This window comes from Rhipicephalus microplus, chromosome X, assembly GCF_043290135.1.
Source record: "Rhipicephalus microplus isolate Deutch F79 chromosome X, USDA_Rmic, whole genome shotgun sequence".
Taxonomy (NCBI): domain Eukaryota; kingdom Metazoa; phylum Arthropoda; class Arachnida; order Ixodida; family Ixodidae; genus Rhipicephalus; species Rhipicephalus microplus.
This window is the reverse complement of record NC_134710.1, coordinates 45,386,386-45,407,309: the sequence shown is the minus strand read 5'-3', so window position 1 is coordinate 45,407,309 and position 20,924 is coordinate 45,386,386. Positions and strand designations below refer to the sequence as shown.

Genomic DNA, 20,924 nt, shown 5'->3' with positions numbered 1-20,924 from the left:
GATAGTTGCTATGTAAATCTGCGGTAGGTCGCGAGTTCGAACCCCACCGCCGGACACCCACCGGTCAAATGGATACAGGCGATGCCCAACAAAAGAGCATGCTCGGGGAAACTCCCGCCGCCGCTAAGTGAAATATGTTAGCGCTATGTAGAAAGCTGAATCGTAATCTAACGGCTGCGTAGTAACCATCTCTCCTACGTGGTATTTCCTGCTTTGTTTTTGTCACTCAGAGCTCCCGAACCAACTTACGCTGTTTCATATGCTTATAATAGGCCTGCGTGTATATAGCATTTGGGCATGATCGAATTATCATATATACTGGGTGTTCTTTTAAAGCAATACATATTTTCCTTAAAAAACTATGATAGGTAGGACTTGTCCTCTTCACAGCCAATTTCCAGGCTGAGTCAGAAATATTTTGCCACTAATTAGATCATTCCGGAATAATTATTCGATAAAAATAATTGAACTAGCTTATCCATATACATTTTAGGGTGGTTGTTTATATGGAGAAATCTTTCAAGGTCACAAATTATGACAGGCCTAGTTTTACAACGAAAGCTCATATGAGATCATACCACGGGTCATGCGCGGTGCCGTATATAGTTGCCCTCCACGGCCGCCGCCGATGGCCGTAATCAATCAATAAAAAAAAAAAACACCGCGGACTTAGTGGTGTTCGAAGCCGGGTCCGCTGCGTGCCAGCCCAGTATTCTACCACGGAGCCACACCGGTGCTTGGGATTCGCTCGCAAGCTTGCCAAAGCAGGCTTGACTTCGAGAAAGGAATCGCGTTAATATGAGTAATAAAGCGTTTTATAGCAGCAAAACAACAACCAGGCGTCACAGAATGCGAATAGAGTAACGAGTGCGTCGTCCAATGCTCTATGCCGTTACAACAGCTTTTTCTTAATCGCCTAATAACTGTGGCGCATACCCACTTCAGGCATAATTTCTCATTGTTGTCACCATTGCATGAACGGTTGGCACAAAATTTCTTGCAAGTGTTCAGAGGATAGTACGCTTCTCTGAAGAATAGTGAATGCCGGCCTACTACCAATACATTATGATTAATAATGGCGTAGTGGGTACCCAGCAAGTTTGATTGCAGCAGTTACCCAAAGAGTGTTTAGAAAACGTTCTGAAAGGCTGCTTTTCGTGCTTTCGTGGTGACGCGTTTCACGCAGGGCTGGCGTTTTTTTTAAGTGAAAATATCATACGTGGTTCCGGAGATCTATCATTGAATTCACAGACCGCAGTGCAAGAGAAACCGAAACTAGCCCACCGAATGAGCCAAAACTAGTCGAGCACGTCAAAACTTGCGCGTTAGTTCCGGTTTCTCCGGCACTGCGGTCAGGAATTTTGACGATGGATCTCTAGAACCACGCGTGATATTTTCAATTTTTTTAAACTAGGCTCGCCATAATTTGTGACGTAGAACAACTTCGCCGTACAAACTACCACTCTCAAATTGATAATAAAAATATTAATTGAATAATTTGTGTCAATTCATCATTCCGGGGTGATACAATCAGTGGCACAATCTTTCCGCCTCGGCCTAGAAATTGCCTGTGAAGACAAGTGCCTACCTATTATTGTTTTTTAAGTAAATTATGTATTGCTTAAAAAACACCTTGCATATGTTTTTGCAAAACTAGGTCAGTTGCCGTTATTAAAAAAATGTTTGTGTTCTGTTGGCTTGCTTATTTGTTTGATTTTTTTAAGTTCGCGGTTTAATAGAAGTTTCATACAGTTCGGTCGTTGGCTACTCCCATCGATAACCGTGGTTCAGTCTTACGTAGTGAACGGCGCCCGCCTAGACAGGTGACCAAAAATATATTGCTTGAACTAACCCTACCTAGATTCAGTGCGTATACTCTAGTCCTCCAGTGCACATATGCAGCGGTAATAAAACACTCGGACACGACCATGTTGGCAGTCATTCGCAACGTCAACGAGTGAACCTGTATGGTACGACAGCGAGAATACAGCAAGCCTACAGTCTAAAAAGACTGAATTGCGAAGGGAACTGCCGCAGCCTTAATGTTCAAAAAGACATTTAGCTTCCCTTCTTTATTAACTTCAGTTTGGAAATGCTCAATTAACATTTCTATCCACGTGCTCGCGTGCTTTATACGTTGAGCTGACACGTGTCAAGAAGGTTGCGATGCTGTCCACGATGTTATAAAACTTCCACCTATAACTCTACCTTCGTAACAGTCACAAAAAAATACTTTTTTTTTCAATCTGCCACCTTTCTTTTGCGTCAAAACATCAAACCCCGCTAGCACTGCTTACTAAAGTGGAAAAGGTAGACAAGGAGTATATTTTCCCATGCCTTCAGGGATGGGCCCTGATTTGTATCTATTTCCACGGTGGGCTCACCGAACAGCTATGGTGAGCTGAGGAGCTAAGTCCACAGACGGTAGAGGAACGGCATGCGTGGTCTCATTTTGAGGCCCATTCGCAACCTGTGGTCGCATCCAGCGTCTCCTAGGTTTCCATATGTCTTGCCGAGTCGCGCAAGGCACAAGCCGCCCACTGACGCTATCGCGCGAAACCGTACATCGCCTTCCTCCGCTCGGCTCTCTCGTCGGCTTATCCGCCTCCCTTCCGCTCGCCGCGACAGCGTGCTGCGAAAGACATTCGCCCACATGGGCGCCGTTAATGACCTGCCTAATAACGCAGCCACTATATAGCATCGCGTTCGCGTTGGCGCCTTTTCTGCGCGAATATCCATGCGTCGTGGTTATTATTTTCCTGACCGCGGGGGTGGGCGGCCGTTAATCTTAGCGCCATCGTACCGAGCATGGTCGGCGCGAGTGGCTCCCGTCTCTCGCTGCCTGACGCTTCGGTTTCACCCTCCGCTTCCCCATGGAGCTGTTTAGGGTGGTCGCCCACTCTTTCCTTTCATGTAGTGCGTGCTGCAGCGACAGAATAAAGAAGCGGTGAGCATGACGCTTGCAAAAGTCGGAGAAATGTACAACCTGACGCGTGCGTACGCGACAGAGCATGCACGCCAGAGAAGCCAGCGTAATGAAGAGCATTGAGCGAGCGTGCCGCGGGCGTGCTCAGAATAAGCGCGTGAAACACTTCCGGCGATGCGTGTATCTACAGTATACGCACTCCTCGAGGATGAATTTGTCAAGGATTTTTTTTTTCTTTCAGATGCCCTTCCCTGTTTCTGTGCGCACTCGATTTGTTTATTTACTAGTAGGAGAGCCACAACTGTTAAGTGGTAGAAAAGGACGTGGCGGTTGGTGGAAAGGAGATAGGGGAAGGAGCGAGGTACTCGCACCGATTCTTCTTTTTTTTTTCTGAATCTATACGTATAAACAGGAAAATTGTCACGGGCGTGTAGCTAGTGAGAGACATTGATCGATATAAGCACACTTTGAACTAAGCTCTTTCTGCGACAGCGTCGCAGCTTTAGCCGAGTTTTAGCGTTCACAGGGCAAAAATTTTAGGTAACACTTCCAGGCGAGCTAACGCTTTTTGGAGATGACTATCTCAAATGCGAAGCTTGTATTGGTATTTATGGTCAGGTTTCCTTGAGCAACTATTAATAAATGGAATTAGTAAATTGAATATAGTATATTTTTACTTTAACACAAACATTCTCATACTAGCCATCGCTAATAATGCATTGACTAAAAGAAATTATATTGTGTTTTTTTTCTAGGCAACGTAAAAATTTTTCACACCTAAAAAACGTGTTCAAATGCAAAGTTTTGCGCCAGTTGATTCGTGAGGCAATAAGCTCCATTGATGAAGCCATTCGATGGTACGTGAAAAAGTGTTGCAGGGCCCCCTTTGCTAATTGTGTAAGATTTCTCAACTGGAATGGCCATGGTTGCTGATACGGCCTGACTATCTTCGCTAGCTACGTGCCTGCACTGCTACATCGAACGCTTTCGCTTGTGCAGTGCGGCGTTTCCAGATAGACGGATCATATCGGAATCCATTCAGCGCAGGCGCTGATCTCAAGCTCGCGTGAGAAGTGTGCGAGCCGTGTTTTTTTTTAGGGGGTGTGTGTGTGTGTGGAGGGGGGGGGGGGGGGGGGCTTGAACGACAGTAGGCCGTTGTGGGGCTTACACTCAGCCGTCTGTAAGCCACAGCATAGAGAAATATACTACACAAAGAGTGGCCACTCGAGCCTTTTCGCGGTCCAGCAAGAAATAGTTTGACCAACCACTAGATGGCGTTCCCATGTTCGCGTCTACTCCTTCGTCAAGAGATGTAATAGCTGGCTCAGAAGGACACTGAAGACCCAAGTTTGGCATCAAGTTTTTGCCAAGAGGAAATTTTATTGATGTGTGCAATTTTTCATATCCCCTCTACATCGCGTCCCGCCCGCTCAGGACGTTTGATGCTTGATCGCAAAAATCAGTAAAGTCTGACTAGAAAGTGTGGTTTTTTTTTTTGCTTTTGTCTTGCACAAAGGGTACACATTCATGTAGTTGATATGTGTGTATACATGTATTCCCTTCGTGAAAACATGGCTCTGTAGGCTAGAGATGAATCCACTCGATTTCGACATGAGAGTATGGGTTCAAGTCCCATTATCAGAAAGAGACACTTTTTGTTATTTTATTTATGTTGGAGCCATCGGGTCTGACCAGCCACTGGTGGCGCTGAAAGCAGCGCAGTAGCTCAGCCACAGGGCCCTACGGGAGTGTCCGCTCTTTATGTGAGTATGTTTCTCTATGGCCACAGTGTATATATATACCCGTGTGTTCATTAGTTTTCTCAAATAAAGCCTCAACTAAAGCATTTCCTTTTTTGTCGCTGCTGTTACGTTACTCGTGCCTGCTTCCTGCAAGACTTTACTGGTACGTGACAGTACACTTCCTTGCCACTTGTCTTTTCAGAGCCTCACCTGCTCAATTGGCAAGAAGAGCGTGTCTCAGCAACAGAAGTCTTGCCTCGACTTCATTTTTGATCCAGTCAGTAAGTACAGAAAAGAACTCGCACCGGACTTCGGCAGATGTCTAATCTAATACCTTGTGCATCGTTTCCTCAAATGAGCCGCGGAGCACCCATTACCAAAGTCTAACCTTTTCTCATTTATTGGAAGCACGCAAATGAGGGCCTCAGCAAAGGTACCACACTGGGAATGTAAAGTAAAGCTTTTCAGTGCAGTGCGACGCGTTGTATGACCACGTAGTTAATAGAGTTTTAGTGCCGGTGACCCCAAGTCTCCCGCGTACGCATGTTCTTGCGTTCCTTTGTACTCCCAGCTGCATCCACAGAGGACACGAAGGAACGCAAGATTGTGCTTACGTTGGAGGATGGGGGTCCGTGGCACTAAAACTCTCTAATGTCGCGCGAAAAAGGAAGCACCGCCAAGTACAGGGAAAATGCGCTGAAGAGCAGAAAATTTTCTTCCACGGCCAGGAGAAAAAATCTGGTGCGAGCATTTTTTTTATCTGCATGCTTCAGACGTGAGGGTTATGTCAGTACCTGTCATCAGTCGTGTCATGGCGGCGACTCCGCCTGTCGGGTGATGAGAAATATTTAGATTGTTGTATAGTTAGCTATATGCTATTTGCTGTGCCAAAGGTGGTACAACAAGCCTCGAACGAACAAATTTAACCATTTTTTATGAACGTGCAACTCCAAATAATATAAAAAAAATTGGAAGCGAAAACAGTCCTTAACACGTTTTTATCATAATTAAAGTGAATAAATGATCAAGCGCAAAGTGACTCTCATTTAAGAAATATAGTTAACCTCTACACCACACGAGGCCGAATTTATAATTGTATTCGTCGAACTCTCTGCGCACGGATTTGCCTCATTATCCACTGTGCCGGCGATATCCCTACGCAGACGACTATCGTTGAAGTTACGCATCCTTCAATGTCATCTGAAAATGAAACGAAACGCTGTCTCATCATCACAGAACACACGCCCACTGCCAGCTTGGTCACTTCAAAGGCAATAGAGCCTATAACACTCCCACTTGCTGTTATCATCGGTTCGTTGTCCTCCAAACAGAGCACCCACACGTGCCTTTACTTCTCATTGAATTCACGAAGGTCGTGTTTCCGCTTTTTTGCGCTGAACAAGCGCTTGGAGTCCGCTTCATTCTTCGTTCGAAAGCTGATGCGAAACAATAAAAAAAGAAAAGGAGGTAGTACGTATACTTTGGTCGCTTGTCAAACTTTCACTGTTACAGATATATATTTTACAGCCCCACCGTGGTGGTCTTGTGGCTAAGGTACTCGGCTGCTGACCCACAGGTCGCGGGATTGAATCCCGGCTGCGGCAGCTGCATTTCCCATGGAGGCGGAAATAGTGTAGACCCGTGTGCTCAGACTACGGCGTCTCTCACAATCATATGGTGGTTTTGGGACGTAAAACCCCACATATCATCATATTTTTTGGATGAATCGAGGCTGAGAGCTGAAGGAAAAAAGTGTGCATCGGTGCCGCGGGCCGCCATATCTCTTCTTATCGCTCGGTGCTGTTTACGTCACGCGCAAGTGGCTGGTGAACAACAAGGCCGCTCACTATGCCTGGAGATAGCAAGAGAACGAGAGTGGTGCGTAGAATGCTCGGCCTAGTGATCGTGCCTGCAAATTATGAAACACCCGCGGGACGTGAAAACGGTGCGAATTTCAAGACAGAACGCATCGCGCACTTTCATTCGCAATCTAGGGAGAGAGTGAATGAAGGTGCGCGCGCATGCATGCCCGGCAGGCACCCGCCGTGACGGCCGATGTGCAGAAGTGGGCGCGGCTGCACCGGTCGTGAAGCGTCCCTCAACGTGGCGCGTAGTGTCGGTGCTCCACATACTCCACAGCACGCAGGGTGGCCACTACAAGTGCTCCGAGAAGCAAATATAAAGACTATAGAAAGCAGTCTAGCGTCAGGAATCCACTTCTATAGTTTCGCACACAGCCACCCGAAAGCGATAAACGAGGAGATCGCGTTTTTTTATTCTGAGCAACGCTGTAAAAACGACCCACTCAGAAAAGTAACGCAGAATAGCTACTGAAAAAAATAGCTAAAAACAGGCGGAACGACTCAAAAGCGCTGGGAACTCTATAGACGTGGGACAGACCCACCTTCTAGTAAACTGGCAAGTTAATAAAAGAAGGTTACGCGACAAGAATCGCAGTAAAAGATGAAGGATTCGGGAAGCACTGTGATTCACTGTGTTTACAATGGTTTTGAAGACAAGAGAGAGAGATAAATGAACGTTTATTTAGAAACAGCGTTCCGAGCGAGGCCCGGTGTCACCCTAAGGTGGGAGGGTTCCCTAGTCCAGGAACCCTCTTGGCCTGGCGACGAGTTGTCGCTGGTCTTTCAGGTCATCGAGGACGAGCTTAGAAAAAAATATGGTGCACACGTGTCTTCTTTCGCTCCACCTAAACTGTTGAAAGTTTGTAGCCTAGCAATGCAAAAAGAAGGCATGAAGTCGACACACACAAAAAGTGAGTGGATAATTCAACACAGAGATAAGTATGTGCCTTACAAAGTCGGTGTTTTTTATCAGACGTCTTTTAAGTGTTGCAAATCTTATTCAGCGCAAAGTGTGCAATGCATCAAGGGAAGAATGAGAAAACGCAAGCGATCTTTTTTTTTTTTTTTAACGAGCCGTGGTGACATTTGCAGTGCACTGGCGAGAGCGTGGTTGCGAGCCTGCTTTTAAGTGCACGGCACTTCTTTCCAAGAAGTGCAGTCATAGGTGGTGAGATGACAAATGATTTTCAAGTCGGGAGAAAGAAATAGGCATGCATCAATCATTCGTCGATTAACGTTACACTCACAAGGAGTATGGTTATCGATGCTTCATGAGCAATAACGCCGCAAGTTAAATAAAATAGATTTACGCGTCTATTTTTTTTTCCGTGTTTCATTTTTCTCTCACTACATCGTAGCTCTGGCTGGACACTATTTAAAGACTACTTACGTGTTTTCAGTAGACCCAGTCGTAAATCTGCGCTAGCTTATCTGGCATTTCTTTTTTTGTCCAGCCCGGTCACGCAGCTCGATCGAAAAATAACCCGTACCAACTAGCCCAGTTTTCACTGCTACTTACTCAACCTCCCCTGTTGCACACAACACTTTCAAACTGTTGATTGATATGTGGGGTTTAACGTCCCAGAACCCCCGTATAATTATAAGAGACGCCGTAGTGGAGGGCTCCAGAAATTTCGACCACCTAGGGTTCTTTAACGTGCACCCAAATCTGAGCACACGAGCCTACAGCATTTCCGCCTCCATCGGAAATGCAGGCGCTGCAGATGGGATTTGAACGCGCGACCTGTGGGTCAGCAGCCGAGTGCTTTAGTCACTAGACCACCGTGGTGGGGCACGTTGAAACTGTAGCCAGAATATTTTACGCCATATTTAGCCCAATCCAGCTAAGCTTGGCATGATACTGTCGGCTGGAATGATATTGTCACAGGTGGTCTTTGTCACCGGAATCCACAGAAGACGAGGGCGCAGCAGACAAGCTTTATTATTAATGATCCAACTTTCTTTCTCGTACAAGGGACAAAGAAAAAAGCCGAACCAATGTGGCGGGTACAGTGTCAATTTTTAAGAAAGGAAACACGGGAACGCGTTGCCTGCGTGCCCCGACGGCTGCTGTCAGGGCGTTCAAGCGGGAGCAAGAGCAACGACAGTCTCTTTTCGCGTCATCTCGCGGCGAGGAAAACAACCATTCGTTGCTGTTATGGAACCAGTGGCACGATTGCGATACCCTCTCCCTGCGAGGCGAGTATTCGAGTGCCAGTAATCGCCTTGCAGGGGGAGGTTTTCCCGTTTGACATCAGCAACCACTGGTTGTTTTGCTCGCCGCGAGATGGCGCAAAAAAAAAAGACTGTGGTTGCTCTTGCTCCCGCTTGAACGTGCTGCCAGCAGCCGCCAGAGCGCGCAGGCCACGCGTCGCCGTGTTCCCTTTCATAAAAATTGACACTGTACATGCACAGCTGCTGCCGATCAAGAGATGAACCTGAAGCTAGCATGCTGCCAGTATTTAAGCACTGCGCAGCAGCACCACTACATGTTCATACGTGTCATTATAAATTGTCCTTGCTGATACCATGGGCCCATCGGAAGTTTAAAGCTTATCTCAGTCAGCATCAACCTATGTAAATGACGTTACAGCTGTCACTCGACGGTTCCGACTGTGAAGCCCGATGCAGCACGCGGCAATATGATGAGAGGAAATGCATTTAAAACAAAGGCAAAATTGGGGACAAGTTGTAGTGATCAAGAAAACCTCTCTTTCTTGTTTCTGCCAGCACGTGTAACTTCAGCGCTATTTTAGGTTACATGCTTAATTTGAGGCTCAAACCATCTTTAGCAACTAATCAGTGGTCCGGGATAGCGCTGTTCGACTTATCGCTCTTTAAACACACCTTAATTTGTAAATTTTCTATCGCGTTTCATTTGTACATGACTGTACATGAAGTGTGCGAATCGAGACGCAATTCACAAAGTATAGCTGAGGCGTATAAAGTGGATAACTCGTGAGATCATCTCAAGTGGCGCGTGACACTGAGGTAGCGCTTTTTCCACGAACATACCACTACGCAGGATAAGTGTCCAGGACATTCCACTGTATGGCCTTGTTTTCTTTTCTTTTTCTTAAAGGGCCACTCACCAGGCCCATACCGAATTTTAGTTAGACAGTGGAAGTTGTTGGGTGTCCGATGAGAAACATTTTGCCACAAAATGTTTTTGAATCGGTTCATTACGAGCGGAGAAAACAGGTTTTTTGAAGCGTCGCGAAACGAGGATGAAAGGAGGCGAGCTCGAAACCCTTGCCGCTCCTCCGCGTAGCCTTCGCAAGCCAAATCTCTTCCCCATCCTCTCTGGTATCCGACCAAGAGGTGACGTTCGCATGACGTGCCCGAACAAGCCCAGCCCCCGTGCACGCGAGCGGCGTTGCTTTGTTGACCAGCGTTATTTTGTGGTCTTCTGCCTGTTTCTGCGGCATTGTTTGGAAATGCTGTCTTAGACGCGGTAGAGGAGATGAGCACAATGAGTGCGCAAACGCGTAGGAGCGTTCCGCGGTGGTCGTCTGCTCAATGCGCTTATACCACGGGAACCCGAACGCATGCGAAACGCTGGCACATTAGCCCCGCATCTCGTAGCATTTCACGGGAAAAAATGTAAGAAAAACGCGCACAATTTTTTATTGCATCTCATTATTTATTTCAAGCTTTATTCATCTCTTAAAGCAACAAATACATAAACTACGCATGTTGTGTTAAATAATTTTTGACATGTCACGTGGTATACTGTTGACAATGTCAGAGCAGAGTCGTCTACGTAGAGGACCAACGTCACCGCATTGTCGTGTACGTAGGGCCATTCCTACGCCCACGTCATGCCCCCATTCTCTACGCGTGCGCCGGCAGAGGGGAGGGGGAGCAGCTTTCATCTTGAAATTTGACCCATTTCCGCGGCGCGTAGCGTTGCAAATTTTGGCAGACGTGATCATGAACGCCTTGTCTACGCATTGCGCTTGTCAGCTTGCAAAATTGTCAAACCTGGTGAGTGACCATTTAAGGCAACACATGTTCTTGCATAAAGATACCATGGTAGTAAAGCTCCTGTCGTTTCCGCACAAGAACGCTACGCGGAGGTGGAAACTCTTTGCTGCGGCCGTAACGACATTGTAGCAACTTTAACAAAAACTGTCATCTCGCCATCCGTTTTCCCGTCTAATGTGTGTGCGTCGACATGTTACCAAGGATGCCTTCAAACCAACTCACCCAAACTTTCATCCTGCAACAAAAAATTGTGCAATAACTTTTTTTTATTATTTTCTTCAAGGCAATAGTTTATATTAGAAAGTTGTGGGGCATGCTAATTAACGGCACACCATTCTTCGGAAACCACGAAACTTGTACGTAATTCGAGACATATCACGCTATTTTCAGGGTGATATTGAAACTTTTCACGCCCGGTGCCTGATTATGAAGTGATAAAATTTGAATCAAGGTGCACCGAAGCGGAATCTGGTCAGGAATATGGGCAAGCATTCTGAAACACACAAGCAGGCAGCCTTTAATGTTTGCTCGTGATGTGTGGCACTTATCTGTTTGTTTCTGAAAAACAAGCAAGCGTGATAAACTATTTCGCCTGTCTTCAAGAAGCGCCGCAGTGGCTTTCCCAGAATCCATGATTCACATAGGAAAAAAAAAAACGTTAATATCATGGTTTTCTTTCGCAATTCTCGAAAGAAAAACTACAATACCAAGAAGATGCTTGAGCTTCACCTTCAAAATTAGAACGTCACAGCGTAATCACGCCCCTTGCGCATCGCCTTTTCGATTGCATTGCTTCGGTTCTCGGTGCATGCCTCAACCACGCCGCAAGGAAATGAACGAGTGTGAGCCTAACAGTGGCCGTTTTAAGCTATCCAGGAACCTACACTGCAAGTACAGTTGCACAGTGCCCATCACACCATAATTTAGCCTTTTCAGAATGCTGTGATGGGCGCACTGCACGTCCGCCAGGTAACACGCGAACATATATCGAGTGCTTTCTAATGGATGGACCTTTAGAACACCCATTCGTTGTGTAGTTCACATGTTAGGTGCCAGGCGTGGTTCTATGACTCTGTCACGCAATATTATGTGCGTTATGGAGGCTCTTTTCACCACATGACATTCGTATTGTGTATTTTTTTTTCGAATTAGTCTCGAACAATAACGTAATTCAGTGGTAGAACACCTGCTAGCCACGCAGATGGCTCAGGCTTGATCCTCACTCAGGCCGAAGTTTGTATTATTCATTTTATTTACATCTTACTTGTATTTTCTTTTGCGAACAAGACAATTTTTCGCTCACTTTCAACGACGCAGACACCGACACCGGAATATCTGCAAAACGAGCTCTATAACGCCATCGCGTCAACAGATACGCACCAAACATCACAAGCAAACGTCAGCTGATCCACAGCCGCAAGTTATAGCTTGGAACTATTCACGAAAAAATACAAGCTTCACGTGCCTTCATTCGAATTTCGTCACTTCCTTGTCACTTGTTGTTTGGCTGTTTGGGTCTGACGTAGCAGAGAGCTCACGTTTCCTGCGAGCCCAGCGCAGTCACATCACATATCTACGTTAACATACTATGATGCATATATTTTTTTCCACTCACGTGCAACTTTTGCAATTTCCAAAAAAAATGGACATGGAATGAATGGTCATGTACAACGACTTTCTGATGTACCCAGCTTCCCTCTATTCAATGATTCAAAAGTTGATGAACGCGTTTCGGTTAACCAGTCGGCACAGTGTCATTTCAACTGCTGCAAAGTATTTACGCCCCGACGTAGAGTTCGTGTACGAAATACAGAGTATTCTTTCATAATTTAGTTATCTGTATTGTATTTTGAAAGAACACTTGGTATACAGTGGTACTCGAGGTTGCGAAAAATCACAGCATATCCACGGAGTGAATAATGATGAGGGGGGCAAAGCGTTCATCAGCCCGCCCGTGCTTCCGTTCGTCCGTTCATTCTCGCTTCCGTCCGTCCGCGCGACCATCCGTGAGTCCATCCATCTGTCCACTCGTCTGTCAGTGCGTTCGTCTGTTAGTCCGTCTATCCGTACGTCCGCGCCTTCGTCCAACTGTCCATCCGTCTTCTAGTCTGTCTGTCCGTACGTCCGCGCCTCCGTCCAACTGTCCGTCCGTCTTCTAGTCCGTCTGTCCGTCCGTCCGTGCGTCCATTTAGTGAACACTCCAACTACCGCCATCTTGCATCCCCTGTGGCACATACCCCCACCACGCGTCCATCCGTCCGTCTGCTAGTCTGTTTGTTCGTTCATCCATACGTCCGTACATGCGTCTATCTAGTGAAAACTCTAAGTACCGCTACCTACCATCTTGCATCCCCTATGGCACATACCCGCTCAAGAGCGGGTATGTGCCACCAATGGCTACGTACAACAACATCGAAGAATGTACAGATCTACGCCTTAAGGAGCTTCGCCCCAAAAAAGTAGCCCCTTAGAGCAGCCGCACTGAAGACTTTGGTAATTTAAATTTACATATTTCAGTATAAGGTAGAAAGACGGGCGACTTGAAACTGATACATACTTAAACTGCCAACATAAAAACAGTGGACACAGAGAGATAAGAGCTCAGAAAGACCACTGTCTATATTTATTGCGACGGAAACTAAATACTGAAGAAGGACGATGTAACTCGAGCACTGACGTACACGCTAAGGCAGAGGAAAAAGACTCTAACTCTTTTGTGTCATTCCTTACTTGCCGCGTGTATGACTCGCTTTGAATGAAGACGTGAACTCTTTTCAGAGATCATCATATTCACCTCTGAGAGTCATGGCATGAGAAAGAGAGTTGGACAGAAAAAAAAAAGAGTTATATACGCGGCAAGTCAGGGCTCACTGAAAATATCAATACACACTCTTTGTTTATTTGTTACTTTATGAGGAAGTGTTTATTTCTACTAAAGCCCGAACTGGCGGTGAACCTCGCGCCTGGTCAAAATGGACAAGTGGTACGGATTCCCTAAAAACACAAACTATGCTATAGGCCCGCCAGCAATAAATGCCTGTGGAGTACGTCGTTTCACGCATGCTTTTTCATTCATGCTAAAATGCTGCCGAAGCCTCACTGATACACTTCTCTCAACGTTTTTTTTTTGCTTCGCAAGCCTCATGAGGCTCACTTTTTCTTGTTTTCGTTCGACCAAAGCATGCGAGTGGAATTAAGTTTAGTCTTGCAACCACTTACTGAGAAAACCGATGTCGAATTTGGCTGTCAGATGTATACCTTTAATCCCAATTGATGTTCCTGCATTTTTCAATCTTATTAATTGTCTTGCTGATGTAGCGCGAACTGTATGAAAATGTAATGGGGTTATACGAGCGAACGAATCAATTTGTGCCGCCTTCGCTTGATTATGCCATGCATGATTATGACTGTCGAGGCCAACACCCTATCATTATTGTTCACGGTCATTTCACTCATAGTTCAAATTGATTAATCTTTGGGTGGCCTGTAATGTTAGCAGCGCAATGTTTTATTGAGGTGTCGCAATATGAAAGAAGCATTTTGCCATTTAATATACGAGAGAAAAGGCAGTATTCTCTATCCCAGCCGATAGTGACCACAGTGGTGGAACGAATGACTTCCCTCAAACGCTGCCGGAGCGATAAGCGATGTAGTCTGTGACTGAAGCTTTTTTAAAGCCCCCAGCAAAACTAAAGAACGAGTTCTACGTTACCACACTTCTGTCCATAGTAAGGCGCTTGTATTAGCACTGCGACACACTTGCGCAGTTTTGCAACATAGTTGGTCCATAATTGTCACGTATATAAAAACAATACTCAACGCGAACTGTAAAAAAAAAGAAATATTATATCGACACTTATCCAGAACAAGTGCTGGTACACACGCGAAATACTGACTTGTTCATGTCGATGAAGTCCAGCTTTCAAAAAATGGGACACATTTACGTCACCTGCGTTCCACAATATGTTGAGCGCTTGTCTTTCCCCAAACTTCACATCAGTCCTCACTCTTCTTGTTCGCGTATGTGGGAAGACCCAAGCGTAGAAATAAAAGTACAAGACAATAAGGGAACTGCAACCGGCAACCCCTTGGGCGTAAGCAAGCTCGCCTGAGGCCATTTAGCGCGCGAACGGGGTCCGCACCCAAGCAACCAGCTTCGACGAAGCTCTCGAGGGTTTTTATGGGTCATCGCTCACCTTCAACGCGCGCAGTCTCGCATGACCGCCTTTTATGCGCCGCAAGGTGGAAAAAAATCCTCTCTTTTTTGTGTCTCTCAGCACACACACACACACACACACACACACACACACACACACACACACACACACACACACACACACACACACACAAAAAATAAACAAAAGCAGCAACCGTTTTCGGGCTACGACGATAGTACATGGACAAACGAAAGTGTCTTGAAACGGCCCCTCCACCGAAGGACAATAAAGCGGCCAGTTGCGGCCTCAAAAGAGAGCAGGGTGCCTCTGACGCATCTGGTGCCCTCTATGAGCAGGAGAGTAAAGTACAGGCTCGGCGGCGCGCGTTCTGCCAGTTTAGTATAATGCGCGCTCGAAACAAACGCTGCAGGTGCTACGAAATGGGAGAGAAAAAAATGAAAAAGTAACATAAGATAAACAATAATGATGTGGGCTTCGCGCTCACGGCTTCCTTAGTTTGGTCCCTTCTTGACAGATGGCGCTCGTGCCTTGCAAAAAAAAGGAATATGGGATGAACAGGCTTTCTAGTTAAGGGAAGGTCAGAGCAAAATAAGATTTGAAGAGAGGCTTAGGAAAATGAAGGAGAGTAGATAGGCAGGGAAGGTTTTCAGGTATTTATATAGGAAAAGCGTGGACACAAAGTGGAGAAAAAGACCTAGGGGGCTCAACAGTAAATATACGGCTGGCAACGTCAGCGATATGGCAACAAGATGCATTAAGCAAGAAGTCAGAGAGGCGGACATGATTTATTGGATGACGGCGATGAAAAAAAAGCTAGCTGTCAGTAACTACCGAAAGCGTAAAAATGAAATAAGGAGGGAGCGGCTTTTTGATAATTCAAGGGGAAGTGCTTTACTGTTCGAAGTGAGGTCTGGTTGCCCTAGAAAGCGTAGTCAGAAAGCGAGATTCAATAAAGAAGAAGAACAATTAATGTACATGATCTATCTAAGGAAACGATGGAGCATGTTCTGGTTGAATATGGTGATATCCACCCAGGTATACGTGTGGGTACAAGCCTGCATGACGCTTTGTGTTTCAGGGACAAACATGGAAAGCTGAAGACGTTCGCGATAGAAGCAAGTAAGAAACAGAGTATTGGTGGCAGAAAAGTAGAGATAAAGGACAGAAATAGTGGTAAAATGAGGTTTTTCTGTTTGGGGAGACATAGGGATGAAACACAAATTAATATTAATTTTTCTTTGTTACAGTAGGATCGATTTAATCAAAATAGGTAAGACATTAGGTCAACATAAGAAGAAAGTTTTCGTTTTTTTTTCTTTCGAGCCTGGTGGCACATATGTCACCACGCCGTTATAAAGGGGACGCTCACAGCATCCATCCATACATCCAGCCCAAGGTGACAGCGCGGGAGAAACCCTGCTGTCACCTCGGGCATGAGTGCGAGAGTCATCGAGAGAGCAATGAATGTGGAAAGTATAAGCACACCCTTAAGCTCGGAGACGTCTTTATAAATGCGTAGAACCGGTGCAAAGTTTTTCTGAACACTACTGCACCGAATTCACTCAAGTTTGGTACATTGGAAAGACGTTGCATTATGGTGACTGTAAAGGGCAGTTTAGACTTACGCCTCGTATATTCGTGCATTTTGTTTACGAATATTGCTGAATATTGTTGTGTGGGTATTGTTTTAAATTTACAAAAAAGCGAATCGGTTTGCTTTTCTGTGCCTTAGCAATAAAATAGAAGGAAATCATAATACTTAAAAGTTATTGTTGACAAAACTGATGTATTTTAAGCACTTCAAATTACACCCCTAGTAAGAGAAAAGTACCTTTGAAACGCGTTTGCAGGTATCCAAATGAATTCACGGAAATTGTCATTCGCACCTATTTCTTATGAGGTGGTTGAATAAAGATATATATCCAACTTTCTCAGCCTTACGTATGATTGCAAATCGAGTTTATGAGTTTATGAGGAAAGTTAGTAAACGTTGTGCTTCGGTCTTTATTTTTTGCAGTTTGATTTTATAACGATTTTTATATACCAGGAAGTAGAGGGCCAAGCCTGAAACTTTGCGTGCCAAAGCGAGCAGAATTATTCACTATAAATGTTCTGCACTAACTGCGAAGGAACAGATTTGGGTGCACGTTAAAGAACCCCAGGTGGTCGAAATTTCCGGAGCCCTCCACTACGGCGTCTCTCATAATCATATGGTGGTTTTGGGACGTTAAACCCCACATACCAACTGCGAAGGAAAGCAAGAAGAAGATAGGGCATAACTCGAGCGGCGCAAAGTACAAAATAAATAGGAAGAAAATTTGCACAGAGCATAGCTTCCTCCTAGCTCTTTAATAATAATAATATTTCTTGAAGTTTAAAATACCAAAAGCGAGGTTTGATTGTGAAAGATGCCGTAATGGTGTGCTCCACAAAAGCCTAACCATCCGGTGTTCCTTAACGTGCACCCAAATATAAATCCACGGACTTCAAGCAAGTTCGCTTCCATCGAAAATTCTCCTCTTTCTCTCGCTTGTGCAGTTCACGCCACGAGGTGTTTAGTGTGAACCAACTAGCACACAAAGTGACCTTACTGCAACATTCTAGAAATTAACTCATTCTCTTAAAGTTCGCCAAATTTGTGTCAAACCTAGCCAATATTTCTTTGCAAAAATAATTTCTGCACGTTACGTGCGTTTGAACTTCGAGCATGCGGCATTGGAGTTTCCTTGGCCCACCACCAAAGGGTGGCCATGGTTCTTGAATTGGGCTTGTGGCCGTTCACATTGAGCTGGTTTTCTGCAGTGTTTTCGGTTACTTATTTCTTACTTCTGTCTCAGCAGTGACTGCTCCCGAAAGCGTAGAAATCAAGCTTAGATGCACTGCAAGAAATGATAAAAGCAAATTTGCAACCACCCGTTTTTAGCACGAACCTGTAACGAAATCCATACTGGTCTCTCGGCAAGAAAACTTCTTAGGTTGCTGAAACATTCCTCCTGGCCCAGGGATTGAACCAAGAACCTACGCCTTTCCAATGCGGTTCGATTCTTAGACCATGACAGATTTTTCAGCAAATGAGATGTTTTATTTCTGAGAAAATCCGTATGAATTTCCTTGCGGCTTCATGATAGAAACGGGAGGTCATAAATTGATTTCTCGTACCCTTCGCCACATTGCGAAATTCCAGGAAACTGGTTTGAAACAGCAAGGAATGCTATAAGTTTGATAATTGTCAAGCAAGTGTAACACTGCAGTGATGTTCCGTGCAAGAAATTTTCCTTCTTTTTTTTTCGAGAAATTTTCACCTGTCATTTTGAGCTATAGGAAACAGGGAATATTCGTGATATTGCAGGAAATTTCCCGAATGGTTAAATTCTCCTATGACGACCGATAATAATTAGCGGTAACAGTGCTCCTTCAATCTGTTGTAATAAGTTCTGGAGCATGCACCACGCAAGCTTTTGCGATTGTTTCTGATATATACGCGTAACGATTTTTACTTCACTATTGCTGTTACACTTGAAGCCCACAATGTGCAGTGTACTAACAGTATATGAAATGATAAAGTCGTGCTTTTTTTATGCGGCAGTGGAGGGGCTAGTCAAGATTTAAAAAGTGGCCAGTACGTAAGACACGTGTAAAAGTATGTGTGTGCGTGTGTGGGGGCTGAAATCAGTACTGTTGTGCAAGAAAATATGCGGGAAATTTCGTCAACGTTTGCTGGAAAAAATACCTTAAATAGGAAATTTTCATGCTTATGAGAATTCATCGGCGTAGTACGAAACATCACTGACTGCAAATACACCTTCATGAAAGAGAAAAAAAATAACTGACAACAGCCCCGTGGCCGTCGATTTGTATAAGCATGATTAAAGATTTTGTACGCGCGTCCTTGAAACTGGGACTTTGAGATAGCAATGAAATCTACATAAGTGCATGGCTCATCAATATTTCATATATTGTATTATAAGTGGTTCATCAATAGTACAAGAGTATAAAGGATCAAGTGTCGCAGGTGCATTTTTTTCTCGTGTCCCCACTGAAATTAGCAGAGACAGCTGAGACAAAAAAATGCAGACATTCGCAGGTCACGCTTTATCCGAAATAGCACGGAGTCATGACCAGCACTGCCATTGCCTTGTTGTGGTTAAAAAATTGGCGTCTTGGTTTTTCATGTTTTCGGGAAAAAAGGCGCTAATATGACGACACGGATGTAACAGAGACATAAGGCACCTTGAGCGTGTGGGATCTTGATATGGCAACAGCCACGCCACGCTCTTGGAGTGAACGAACACAGCAGACGCGATCGGACCGAACCAAAATGAGAGACGCATTTATTTAACTAATTTAAAACGACGATATCGTCAGCCAAATTATTATTACATCAATCGTGATCAACACGCTAAGACGTCTTTACACATTATTAAACAACACTCAACAACAACTTGACAAACAAGGCGGTGTCGCCAACGCCTGACGCACCACAAGGGCCCCCGGAAATCCCACTACGAGACAACCGTTCGCGCCAAACGCCACCAGCCGAAACAGACTCACTTTTCCGTCTCCAAGGCTTGCCTTCCGCCAGTGGTCACCGCCGGCGCTACCACTCTAACAACTATGATGATGATGATGATAGTGGTGGTCAAGGATGGATGGATAGATGGATGGATATGGCTGTACCCTTTAGATCAGGCGGTGGCTAGCGCTACCAAGCCGTAATACTTAATGAACCAAAATCTAGATTTTTTTCTTTAAAAAGTGAGTTTGAGGATTCGTACTTTGCAGTGAAGGGTTTAATTTTCACTCGTGCCTTGACTTTAGCCACCAATCAGATAACCTCCTTCTAGTTAAGTCTACACGTTTAAAGTCTATTTTGCCCTCCCGGTCCCTAAACCCCAATGCTTTGAAAAACTCAGCGCCATCATCCTGAACTATAGGGTGAAGCCCTTTACAGGACATTATCAAGTGTTCGGCAGTTTCTTCTTCCTCTCCACACGCACTGCATACTGTGTCTACCCTTTCGTATTTGGCCCGATATGTCTTGGTTCGCAGTACTCCCGTCCTAGCCTCAAACAGTAGAGAACTACCCCGAGTATTATCATAGATCCTTTCCTTGGCAATTTACATCTTAAAGGTTCGATAGATCTCTAGTGCGGACTTCTTAATCATGCCCATTCTCCACATGTCAGTCTCCGTTTCCTTCGCTTTCTTCTTAACCGATAGTTCTTTTTAGTTTGGCCACCTGCTGTTTTCTAGGTATTTACCAGTCGATTTCCTGGTTCGCTTCCTCCATTTTGTATCGACATTCTTCATGTACAAGTAGCTGAAAACCTTCCTAGCCCAACGCTCCTCCCCCATTTCTCTCAATCACTTCTCAAATTTTATCTTGCTGCTAGCTTCCCTGCCCTCAAATGATGTCCATCCCATATCACCTTGTACTCCCTGAGTTGGTGTATTCCCGTGAGCTCCTAAAGCAAGCCTACCTATTCCGCGTTGCTTTATTTATAATCTTGCTTGAACTTCTGATCTTCTTGAACTTCTGATGCACAAGACCGCATTGGCGAACGTCATTCCAGGAACCATGACCCCTTTCCATTTCCCTCTCACAACATCATACCTATTGTAATTCCACAGTGCCCTATTTTTCATCACTGCTGCATTCCTTTTACCTTTAGTCGTCACGTATATTTCGTGTTCCCTCAGGTACTCGGCCCCATTGCTTATCCATACGCCCAGATATTTGTATTTATCTGTTATCTCTAGCGTGACCTCCTGTATTCTAAGCTCAATACCTTCGTTATCATTGAAAATCATGACTGCTGATTTTTCCTAAGTGAATCTGAAATCTAACCTATCTCCCTTATTACCGCAGATGTCCATCAATCTCTGCAAACCTTACTTGTTGTTGGCCATTAGCACTATATCATCTGCGTACATTATTGCTAGTAGTGCCTGATCAATGAGTTTTCCTTGTTTGACTAAAGAGAGGTTGAAGCCCAGCCTACTTCCCTCTAATTTAGCCTCTAATCCTTGTAGGTACATCATGAATAATAAGGGTGACAGGGGACACCCCTGCCTAAGCCCCCGTTTTACCTCTGCAGGCTTGGATACCTGTTTTTCCCACTTCATAACTACCTTGTTACCTTTATAGATATCCTTTAAAAGATTAGTGACTACATGTTCCACGCCTAGCGCGTCCAGTATTCCCCACAATTCCTCTTTAACCACGCTA

General features: G+C 45.0%; 1 protein-coding gene across 2 annotated transcripts in view; it reads left to right on the top strand.

The window, feature by feature from the left end:
* The window catches only part of LOC119175883 (uncharacterized), a 766,025-nt gene that overhangs the window by 525,607 nt on the left and 219,494 nt on the right, over window positions 1–20,924 (top strand). For both annotated transcript variants that reach the window (XM_075876430.1, XM_075876431.1), the window contains one exon: window positions 4,871–4,949. In XM_075876430.1, the coding sequence (XP_075732545.1) occupies window positions 4,871–4,949 (79 nt within the window). The remainder of the gene's footprint in view (window positions 1–4,870; window positions 4,950–20,924) is intronic.